Source organism: Bos indicus x Bos taurus, chromosome 17 (assembly GCF_003369695.1).
Source record: "Bos indicus x Bos taurus breed Angus x Brahman F1 hybrid chromosome 17, Bos_hybrid_MaternalHap_v2.0, whole genome shotgun sequence".
Lineage (NCBI taxonomy): Eukaryota > Metazoa > Chordata > Mammalia > Artiodactyla > Bovidae > Bos > Bos indicus x Bos taurus.
In genome coordinates, this window is record NC_040092.1 from 37,492,025 (window position 1) to 37,504,580 (window position 12,556).

General features: G+C 36.0%; 1 protein-coding gene across 1 annotated transcript in view; it reads left to right on the forward strand.

The window, feature by feature from the left end:
* Window positions 1-12,556, forward strand: part of ADAD1 (adenosine deaminase domain containing 1) — a 48,620-nt gene that overhangs the window by 18,217 nt on the left and 17,847 nt on the right. The window contains exons 7-10 of the mRNA XM_027513541.1: window positions 4,856-4,979; window positions 6,619-6,789; window positions 7,738-7,967; window positions 11,665-11,902. Coding sequence (XP_027369342.1) covers window positions 4,856-4,979; window positions 6,619-6,789; window positions 7,738-7,967; window positions 11,665-11,902 — 763 coding nt within the window. The remainder of the gene's footprint in view (window positions 1-4,855; window positions 4,980-6,618; window positions 6,790-7,737; window positions 7,968-11,664; window positions 11,903-12,556) is intronic.

Sequence of the window (12,556 nt, forward strand, 5' to 3'; positions counted from 1 at the left end):
TACAGGTTTTTTTAGGAGACGGGTGTAAGGTGATTTGGTATTCCATGGACATCAGACCCTGCCTAGGCTACAGTCCATGAGATAGCAAAAAGTCAGACGTAACTGAGAGACTAACACACAAGGTGGTCTGGTATTCACAGCTATTTAAGAGTTTTTCAGTTTGTTGTGATCAACAGTCAAAGGCTTTAGCATAGTCAATGAAGCAGAAGTAGATGATTTTCTGGAACTTGCTTGCTTTCTCCATGATCCAATGAATTTTGGCAGTTTGATCTCTGGCTCTGCTGCCTCTTTGAAACCTAGCTCATGCATCTGGAAGTTCTCTGTTTACACACTGCTAAAGCCTAGCTTGAAGGATTTTGAGCAATAACCTTGCTAGCATGTGAAGTAAACACAGTAGTATGGTAGTTTGAACATTCTTTGGCATTGCCCTTCTTTAGTATTAGAATGAAAACTGACCTTTTCCAGTCCTGTGGCCACTGCTGAGTTTTCCAAATTTGCTGACTTATTGAGTGCAGCACTTTAACAGCATCATCTTTTAGGATTTGAAATAGCTCAGTTGGAATTCTGTCACCTCCATAGTTTTGTAATAATGCTTCCTATGGCCCACTTGACTTCACAATCCAGGATATCTGAATCTAGGTAAGTGACCACATCATCATGGTTATCTGGATCATTAAGACCTTTTTTGTATAGTAGTTCTATATATTCTTGCCACCTCTTAATCTATTTTAGGTCCTTACCATTTCTGTCATTTATTATGCCCATTCTTACATGAAATGTTCCCTTGTTATCTGCAGTTTTCTTGAAGAGATCTCTATAGTCTTTCCCATTCTATTGTTTTCCTGTTTCTTTGCATTGTTTATGTAAGAAGGCCTTCTCTTTCCTTACTATTCTCTGAAGCTCTACAATTCAGTTGAGTTTGTCTTTCCCTTTCTCCCTTGACTTTCATTTGTCCTCTTTCCTCAGCTGTTTATAAAGTCTCCTCAGACAACCACTTTGCTTTCTTGCATTTCTTTTTATTGAGGGTGGTTTTGGCAACTGTCTCCTGTACAGTGTTGTGAACCTTCATTCTGTAGCTCTTCAGGCATTCTATCTACTAGATCTGATCTCTTGAATCTATTCATTACCTCTACTGTATAATCATAAGGGATTTTATTTAGGTTGTACCTAAATGGCCTAGAGGTTTTCCCTAGTTTCTTCAGTGTAAGCTTAAATTTTACATTAAGATGCTTATGATCTAAGCCTCAGTTAGCTCTTGTTTTTACTGACTGTATAGAGCTGCTCCATCTTTGGCTACAAAGAATATAATCAATCTGATTTTGGTATTGACCATCTGGTGATGTCCATGTGTAGAGTCATCTCTTGTGTTGTTGTTAGAGGGTGTTTGCTATGACCAGTACATTCTCTCTCTCAGAGAAGGCAATGGCACCCCACTCCAGTACTTTTGCCTAGAAAATCCCATGGACAGAGGAGCCTGGTAGGCTGCAGTCCATGGGGTTGCTAGAGTTGGACACAACTAAGCAACTTCACTTTCACTTTTCACTTTCATGCATTGGAGAAGGAAATGGCAACCCACTCCAGTGTTCATGCCTGGAGAATCCCAGGGATGGGGAAGCCTGGTGGGCTGCCGTCTATGGGGTCGCACATAGTCAGACACGACTGAAGTGACTTAGCAGTAGCATCAGTAGCAGTACATTCTCTTGACATAATTCATCAGCCTTTGCCCTGCTTCATTTTGTTCTCCAAGGCCAAACTTGCCTGTTACTCCAGGTATTTCTTGACTTCCTAATTTGCACTCCAGTCCCCTATCATGACATCTTTTATGGGTATTGGTTCTAGAAGGTGTTGTAGGTCTTCATAGAACTGGTCAGCTTCAGCTTCTTCGGCATCAGTGGTCAGGGCATAGACTTGGATTACTGGATGTTGAATGGTTTGCCTTGGAAACAAACCGAGATCATTCTGTTGTTTTTGAGCTCACACCCAAGTAATGCATTTCAGACTCTCTTGTTGACTATGACGACTGCTCTGTGTCTTCTAAGGGATTCTCTCCCATAGTAGTAGATATAATGGTCATATGAATTAAGTTCTCCCATTCCCATCCATTTTAGTTCACTGATTCTTAAGATGTCAGTGTTCAGTCTTGCCGTCTCCTACTTGACCATGTCCAATTTTCCTTGATTCATGGACATAACATTCCAGATTCCTATACAATGTTGTTATTGACAGCTTCAGACTTTGCTTTGACCACCAGACACACAGCTGATCTGTTTTGGCCCACCTGCTTCATTCTTACTAGTTGTTGTTCAGTCCCTCAGTCATGTTCAACATTTTGAGACCCAAAGAACTGCAGCATGCCAGGCTTCCATGTCCCTTCACCATCTCCCAGACCTTGTTCAAACTCATGTTCATTGAGTCAGTGATGCCATCCAACCATCTCATCCTCTGTCATCCCCTTCTCCTGGCTTCAGTCTTTCCCAGCATCAGGGTATTTTCCAATGAGTCAGCTCTTCACATCAGGTGGCCAAAGTATTGGAGCTTCAGCATCAGTCCTTCCAATTCAGGGTTGATTTCCTTTAGGGTTGACTGGTTTGATCTCCTTGCAGTCCAAGGGACTCTCAAGACTTCTCAAACATCACAGTTTAAAAGCATCAATTCTTTGACTCTCAGCCTTCTTTATGGTCCAACTCTCACATCCATACATGACTACTGGAAAAACCATAGCTTTGACTATACATTCCTTTGTCAGCAAAGTAATGTCTATGCTTTTTAATACACTGTCCAGGCTTTTGATAGCTTTGATCCAAGGAGTGAGCATCTTTTAATTTCATGGCTTTAGTCACCGCAGTGATTTTGGAGCCGAAGAATATAAAAGTTTGTCACTGTTTTCATTGTTTCTCCATCTGTTTGCCATAGGTGATGAAACTTGATGCCATGATCTTAATTTTTTGAATGTTGAGTTTTCACCCAGCTTTTTTTCTCTTCTCTTTCACCTTCATCAAGGAGCTCTTTAGCTCCTCTTCACTTTCTGCCATAAAGACGGTGTCATCTGCGTATCTGAGGTTATTAATGTTTTCCCCCGCAGTCTTGATTCCAGCTTGTGCTTCATCTAGCCTGGAATTTCACATGATGTACTCTGCATAGAAGTTAAGTAAGCAGGGTGACAGCATACAACCTAGACATACTCCTTTCCCAATTTGGAACCACTCTGTTGTTCCATGTACTGTTCTACCTGTTGCTTCTTGACCTGCATACAGGTTTCTCAGGATTGCCCTTCAGTCTTCCCCAGTAGCATATTTGACACCTTCCAACCTGTGGTGGGGGGCTCATTTTCCAGTGTCCTATGTTTTTACCTTTCCATACTATCAATGGGGTTCTCCTAACAAGAATACAAGAGTGAATTGCCATTTCTTTTTCCAATGGATCCTGTTTTTTCAGAACTCTTCACTATGATCCATCCGTTTTTGGTGGCCCTGCATGGCATGGCTCATAGCTTCAGAGTTACACAAGCCCCTTTGCCACAATAAGGCTGTAATCCATGAAGGGCACTGAGAACTTTATTGAGGAACCTATTCATCATTTTGCTATACTACCTTCAGCCATTTTTCAGGAAATTTTATAATTCCATCTTCCCAAAGCTTTTTTTTCTTTTTGAGCAAAGAACTATTCCAGGTGCTGTATACAGTCTTCCAAGGAATTGAAATTTTTTCCGTTAAGAGAATTGAAGTTTCAGTATCTCGCAAATACAATGAGTGAATCAAAACTTCCCAGCCAAGCTGTAACAGTTTTTTCCTGGTCGTCAAATAAACCTGTGATCTAGCATCATCCTGATGGAAGATAATGCATTTTTCTGTTTACTAATTCTGGATGCTTTTCATCAAGTGATACTTTCAGTTGGTCTAGTTGGGAGCAGTACTGTTGGAATTGTTTGGTTTTCTGGAAGGAACTCAGAATAGAGGAGTCCCACCATGTTCACAAAATCACCTTTCAGTGAAGACTGGCTTTTGGTGGGGTTGGTCGTGGTTCACTTCACTTGCCGCATGATTTCTTCTGTTCTACATTATTGTATGGTGTCCACTTTTCATTGCCCATCACAATTTGTTTTTAAAATGGAATGTTTTCATTATGTTTAAGTAGAGAATCACATGTGGAAATACTGTCAGGAAGATTTTCTTCTCTTAATTTATGCTGACCCAAACATCAGAATGATGACCATAACCAAGCTGGTGCAAATGATTTTCAACACTAGATCTCGATATTTTGAATATGTTGGCTATTTCCCATGTGACATAATGTTGATTTTTCTCAGTTATGACTGATTTGATCACTGTCATCTTCCACTGGTCTACTTGACCATGGAGAATTGTCCAGCAAAAAATCTTCAGCATGAAACTTTGCAAACCACTTTTGACTTCTTCGATCAGCCACAGCACCTTCTCCATACATGGGAGAAAACATTTTTTACATTTCAGTTGTGTTTTTATCTTTCTTGAAACAATAAAACATAATATGCCAAAAATGTTGGTGTTTTTCTTCCATCTTCAGTATTAAAGTGGCTACACAAAGATTTACCAATTTGGATAAATTTTTTTAAATGCATGCTGATAGGATAGGTGTCACAATACAATCTTAACAGTTGTCTCAAATGAAATTAAAGGAAACTAAGTACTGCTAGTGCCACCTTACGGGGTGGGGGGAGGGGTGGAACACAACGAACAAACTTTTTGGCCAATCCAGTAAATAGATGCTTAAATAACAGTTTGTTGAATATAAATATAAAAAGACGGTAAAGTAGAGGTGGAGGTTGAACATAGAGAAGGAGGAGGTCAAAATAATCTGCTTCTGTTAACCTTTTCAGCTGGACAGCACGAAGTTGTAGCTATAGGCACAGGTGAATACAATTACAGTCAGTGCATTAAGCCAAATGGAAGAGTGTTGCATGATACTCACGCTGTTGTTACAGCAAGGAGATCTCTCCTTAGGTAAGGTAACAAATACATTTAATGCCATCAAATATTAATGCTCTTATATTAATATTAGCCTAAAGTAATCACATATGTATGTTATGATTTACAAGTGGAGTTTTACTCATCACTGAGCCAAGGATACGGTATTGTCTTACTTACCTAAGCCGTCTTATATTTTCATGTCACTTTTAGAAATATTAACTGCACTGTTTAGTCTGTGAATTTTAGTGTCTTCTATTATCATGACCTTATGAACTAAATTTTAAAAGCCATGCAATCTGTTTTTAAAGATAAAATATGTCTTCATTACTGATTAATGTAATCTGAGAGTATAGCATTAGATCTGGACCAAGTAGGCTTAGTAATACTTCACCCCTGAATTAGCCATACTTATCCAAAGGCAGAAATCAATGAGTTTCCACTCATGAAGTCTGTACAAAGTCTACCATATGGTAGAATATCAGTAAAGTATTTTTTTAGACTGGCAGATCTCAGAGAGAAGGGGGGCTGAGGTAAGCATGCCTAGTTTCTTTTTTCAAATTTATCAGTCACTGCTCCTTATAAAAGGAAGGAGTATCTGATAATGGAGAAATAAACCAGGAATTTTACTCTTTGGAGTTTCTTTTCTGTGAAAACACAAAAAGTGGGAAATAAGCATTATTTCCTGAGGTATTCAGCTTTTGTTCTCTCACGTCACTGAATTTACTTTTCGGAAAACTTTTCTTAATGGAATTTTTCAAACACAGGTGAGACTCAGATAATTAATACCTTCATTCAGTTATCAGCATTCTGATACCAGTATCCAATATTCATATCCAATTATTAGTGTATCCTGCTATATTAGGATTTTGTTCTTATTTAATTATGCATTCTCACTTTTTGTTGGTGGTGATTTCTTTAAAATGTAAAAAACATTTAGGCATACTGTCGTTTCTGAAAATCTTAAGTATGTATCTCCAATAATAAGAAAAAGAATCCTACAGTCTTAAAAGGAAAGCTACTGGGAAGTCCATGAAAGTAATATAGCTCACTGAAAACTACCTCTTTTGTGTTTATTTCTTCCCATCCTTGGTACTGTCAGATATACTGATGATTAATTTTTATTACATATTTCTGATGTTAGGATTAAAATTATGTTTTTTTTGAGTAAGCAAAATAGTATTTGTCCCCTTGAGTTGTCTTTCAGGAAATCTGTTTCACTTCTAAATTCAGTTTATGGGCTTCATTATGTTATTCCTATACTCTTAAATTTTTGTCTTCAGAACCACTACGTAACAGGAACCATAATTGTTTGTCTATGTGTTTGGGGAAGATAAAATAGAAATAATGCAGAAAATTAATACTCCTAGGAGGCTGGGAGCAGAGATGTCTTGAGAAAAAGGGGGAATCAATAGAGAAATGGGTCTTTTGCAAGAAATGATAGTTGAGTACTTTTGAGTGGAGTGGTAGTCGAGGATTGATGCTTTAAGGCTGGTCACAGGGTAAACTGGGCTGTAGCTGAAGACTTCTCAAGGGACTTACATCTTCATTAAGTAAGACTAAGATTATTTTATAATAAAACTTGATTTATAGGAACATTGCTCATGACATGAATATAATGTTTAAGATACTTCATTTTTAAACATTCTTACTCAATAAAGCTCTTTTATTTTAGATACTTTTATAGACAACTTCTACTCTACTATAGCAAAAATCCTGCTATGATGGAAAAATCAATATTTTGTACAGAACCAGCTTCTGATCTACTCACCCTCAAGCAGAATATCAACATTTACCTCTATATGAACCAGTTGCCTAAAGGATCAGCCCAGATTAAGTCACAATTGTAAGTATATAGAAGCTGTTAAAAGCAACTAGGATGACCATTTATACATTCTGAATCCATATATCAAAAGAACAAGTAAATTCAAATCCATCCATATTTTCCTTCCAGCCTTCAGAGGTTATTTGTAGGCTGCAAGAGACCACAAATTCATTCTCCCTCCCCTGCACTGTCTTACCTATTACTATTACTTAAATAGTCCACATACTTCACTACTTTCTTTTACATGCTGTTGAAAATCTACTTCTTTCTGGTTGTAAGACTTTTTATAAACTTTAGGAAGTATGGATTATGCACTCTTCACAAACTAACACAGGAGTTAAGGAATGTAGTCTATTCTATAGTCAGAACTTCATTGTCTTGATGAATGGGTAGCATCAGTAGCATGATATTTGAACAACACAGACACAAAAAGAAAGTAAAATTTACTTTAAGTCTGACCATCTAGAAATAATTATGGTTTATAGTTTGTTTAAAAGCCTTCCAGTAACACCTTTGAAAACAAGGGTGAGTTTTCCTGTAGAGAAACCTCAAGAAAAATAATTTTAGATTTTTACTGTTTTTTATATTTTATTGGAAGTCAATCTTAAATATAAATTGTCGGTTTTCTTTTTTCATTCTTTAGTTTTGTCATTAAAAAATTTTCATTTGGAGAAAGGAAATAACTCAAAAATTATGATGGGGCAAAAATCAGATTTTTATTTTATTTTAAGGGACATAAAAATGGCAATAATATGTAATTTATCCTTGTGGGAGTTCTAAATAGGGTTAATTTCCACTTGGTTTTAATCTTGTGGAACAAAGTCATTCCATCCTGGCTTGCTTTGGGTTTGCCTCTATTTCTGTTACTGAAATTAAGTGTAACTGGCAAGTTACAATTCTTAGGTATATGCAGATTTTACTTCGTTGGTTTTGATTTTTAAAGGAAGAAACTTTCTTTTCTTCCTCTAGGCGTCTTAATCCACATTCTATATCTGCATTTGAAGCCAATGAAGAACTAAGTCTCCATGTGGCTGTTGAAGGCAAAATTTATCTGACTGTCTACTGTCCTGCAGATGTTGTTAATAGAATAAGCAGTATGTCCTCAAGTGACAAGTTGACAAGATGGGAAGTGCTTGGTGTACAGGGAGCATTGCTCAGTCACTTTATACAGCCAGTTTATATCAATAGTATTCTTGTTGGTGAGTGAGATTTCAGTACCTCTTGGCCTCTTTCACTAATTACACTTTATCAGTGTAAAATCAAATTTTGCATGCATGAAGCTTTACTTAAGGTAAAATTCAGATCCATTATTGAGGTTTTCATTTCATGATAACTTGTAATCACACTTAGTATAATATGACTTTTATGATCTTGTGAGAAGTCTAAGAATATTTTAAGTAAGGCAATTATATGTATTCTGGCTTGAACATATGCTTTTGTTTGCACAATATTCAATGTTTCCCTTTCTTTTGGAAGAAGGTGCTTTTTTGAACTTCTCAGGTAAGCTTATATTTAGTTATTCCTGAAATAAAAAATATTAAATGCCCATTTTGGTTCTTTGCTACTTTTATACTTTTTAAAATGTATTTGGTTATGAATTGGATTCTTCTGGCTTGTGAAGTAAGTAGGAAGTAAACAGAATACAAAATAAATGACATGAACTGATAATTAACTTCTTCCTTTGGTATTTATATTTGAATGGGTTTTCAGGTATTATCTCCTCAACAGATATTTTGGACACTCAGTTTTGTAGTTTTCGCAAAGCCTTGAGAATTACAAAGCTTTAGTTACCCTTAGGAAACAATTTAAATTCCATTACTTGACTCTTCTTTGTTTACTGTTAATTTTTGGTAATGATTGCTCACATAAAAACTTTAGCTCGTCATATGAGTAATGTTTTGTTTTTAGAAGGTACTGTTTGTTTTATTCTTGTGAGTTTTTTTATTGTTCTGTGTATTTAAATCCATTTCTTGAATAAGTTCTCCTATGGACTATTTTTTGGTAGTTCTATATGTACACAAAATATTATATTTTCTTGCACTTTTGTTTAGCTTGACTTTATTAAATTATAAAAAGGAAATAATGATTATTTATTTTTCTAATATCAAGCTTATTTTCATTGCTTTGGAAACTTGTTTCACAATTCAAAAGGGTTTTCAGTGATAAGTCTTAACTTCTGTCCTAGCGCCTCAGCCACCCTTTTACCTCTGTGGCATCCATTGTTACTAGTTTCTTGTTTCCTTTCCAAAGATGGTTTATGTTTATACTTTTTTAAAATTTTACACCAATGAGATAATACAGTTCACACTTTTCTGCATCCTACTCTTTTCATTTAATAATGTATCTTGGAAATTTTTCCCTATGAAGACTTTTTTCATTATTATTCATAACTCTCTTATGGTATTTCTTTGTATAAACATACTATAATTTATTTAACCAGTTGTGGGTTGATGGAACTTTAGATTGTTTCTAATCTTTTGCAGCTACCAAATGCTACAGTGAACCTTGACCTTTTTATGTTTGTCATTGACACAAAAGTAAAATATATGTAAATGTAAAATGAATTCCTAGAAGTAGAATTGCAGGTCAGAAATACATGAATTTCCAGTTTTGAAAATTATTGCCAAGTTACTCTCCAAATTATATTCTCACTAGCAATATATGAGAGTACCTCTTTGAAGTTACTTCTTTTTTTCCAAATATATATTTTTATAGATGATTTATTTCTTAAATTTAAATTGGATACCAGAATTATTCTGTTTTCTTTAGTCAAAAAATTCTCTCAGACACTTCAAATTTTTCTCAATCTTCTTTAAGAAAGGCTATTTTCTTTATAAATGTCTACAGAATGTCTAATAAATGTCTATACATTCTCTAGAGTCACAACTTTGAAATGCAAGGCTTTGGTTCTTGTAAAGAAAGATATTTTACAGTCTGTCATTTGTATAACATAACTTCAAAATATTTTAGTCTCTTAAAAGGATGGACTCAAATAGATTATTTTGAAATTATGTAGTATTCAGTGGTTTGGACTGGGGCTTAACAATTAGATTTCATAATTTGACTACCATCTTGTACATGGGAATGGGAACACCAGGAAGTAATAAAAATACTATAAGACTTTGTAAAATTACTCCTGATCTCTTTTCTTTGCGTCTTTATGGGACATATCTAGAGTTAATTAATTGGTGTTCTGTCTGAGAAAGCCAAAACAGATTTTAATGTTTGTTTAAAATGCAGATTTCTCAGCCTCTTAAGATCTCTACTCTCTCTCTGGGGGATAGCCCCAGGAATATACATTTTAAAAGGGCACCACCAGTGATTCTGATACAGATGATATGAATGGCTCATTGAGAAATACTCACTGTACATTTAAAAGTGTGATATGTACAGTTAAATGAATCTTAAGAGTTATTGAACTTAAGCTTCTCATTATTATATAAATTATTTTTATGCCATTTCTGATCATCTAACTCTAGTTTAAAAGGATCCAGTAATGTGGGATTTAATGACAATCTGTTCCATTAATTGGGTGCTCCGATTGATTTTAAAAATTACTCTTTAGGATTGAAATTCGCTTCCCTTTCACTTTGAACTAAATGACAATACAGATTAAATCTCAATTATTTGATGATAAATGACCTTGTCCCTTTTTCTCTTGTCTTATGAAATCTTTTGCAGTTCTCTATTTTGATTCTTAAAAACGTAAGTTATTTTATCAATAATAGATCAGTTACAGGTGGAAAGAGAATTATATTTGAAGACTTCATTTTACTTTCAAAAAGTTTTCAGAGACTAATTTCATACTTTAGATGTTTTCAGATACTCATTTTGTCTGTGGTAATATTCTTTCCTTTTTTAAGAAAAAAATCTTAAACTTGCTTTTTTAAAAGGCACTATTATTTTAATAGAAAATAAAAAGACCATATGTATGTGTTAGTTAGTTTACTGTAACCCTGTATGAGAGACGCAAAAGAGACACAGATATATAGAACAGTCTTTTGGACTCTGTGGGTGGGGGGGGGATGATTTGGGAGAATGGCATTGAAACATGTATAATATCATATAAGAAACAAATCGCCAGTCCAGGTTCTATGCAGGATACAGGATGCTTGGGGCTGGTGCACTCTGGGATGACCCAGAGGGATGGTACAGGGAGGGAGGTGGGAGGGGAGTTCAGGACGGGGAGCACGTGTACGCCCGTGGCAGATTCATGTTGATGTATGGCAGAACCAATACAATATTGTAAAGTCAAAAAAAAAAAAAAGACAAGATGCTTTTTCCTTTATGTATTTTCCTACCTAGCCATCACTTGTGTTACATATGATTTGTTTTCTCCAGATGTTCTGTAATATGTAGGTGATAGTGTCAAAATGTAATGCCTTAGACTAAATACAGTGTTTCAGATATGGTATGAGCACTGTATAGTTCTGTAATAATGCTGTATTCTGTGATTTAGACACTGTTTTTATTAATGCAGCTTCAGTTTCTATGGGCATACCTCAAAGGTAGTGTGGGTTCAGTTCCAGACCACCACAATAAAATGAATATCACAATAAAGTGAGTCACACGAATATTTTGGTTTCCCAGTTCATATAAAAGTTGTGTTTATACTATAGTCTGTTAAGTGTGCATTAGTATCATGTCTTTAAAAAAAGTCAGGTATATACCTTAATTAAAAACTGCTTTATTGCTAAAAAAAAAAAAAAAAAAAAGGCTAAACGTCATCTGACAACATGGGTTGCCAGAGTTTCAATATGTATCTCTGAAGTGCAGTAAAGCAAAGTGCAATAAAGTGAGGTATGCCTGCATTACATACTTCAGCAACTGTTTCTGTTGACTTACATTTGTTTTGTTTGAGTATGTATTGTTTTGTGTTTTTTTTTTGCTTTCTAGGTGATGGGAATTGCAGTGATACTAGAGGCTTAGAAATTGCTATAAAGCAACGTGTTGATGATGCGCTCACTTCCAAACTTCCAATGTTTTACTTGGTCAACAGACCTCATATTAGTTTAGTACCTTCTGCATATCCATTTCAAACAAACTTGGAATATAAATTCCTGAGTCTGAATTGGGCACAAGGGGACATTTCTTTGGAGATTGTGGATGGCCTAAGTGGAAAGATCACGGAAAGGTTAGCATTACTAATTTCTTCAAATATTACATATTACTTAAGTGAAAGAATGTATTTTAGTACAATTTATAAAAACTTTTAACATTTTTGAATACAGTTTTTTGAATTCTGAATAATGATTAAAATAGTTATTGGGTGTGACAATTGATGCTTTTGAACTGTGGTGTTGGAGAAGACTCTTGAGAGTCCCTTGGACTGCAAGGAGATCCAACCAGTCCATTCTAAAGGAGATCAGCCCTGGGATTTCTTTGGAAGGAATGATGCTGAAGCTGAAACTCCAGTACTTTGGCCACCTCATGCGAAGAGTTGACTCATTGGAAAAGACTCTGATGCTGGGAGGGATTGGGGGCAAGAGGAGAAGGGGACGACAGAGGATGAGATGGCTAGATGGCATCACTGACTCGATGGACATGAGTCTCAGTGAACCCAGGGAGTTGGTAATGGACAGGGAGGCCTGGCATACTGCAATTCATGGGGTCACAAAGAGTCGGACACGACTGAGCGACTGATCTGATCTGATCTGATGTTGCAGCTGCTGCTGCTAAGTCACTTCAGTCATGTCCGACTCTGCGCGACCCCATAGACGACAGCCCACCAGTCTCCCCCGTCCCAGGGATTCTCCAGGCAAGAACACTGGAGTGGGTTGCCATTTCC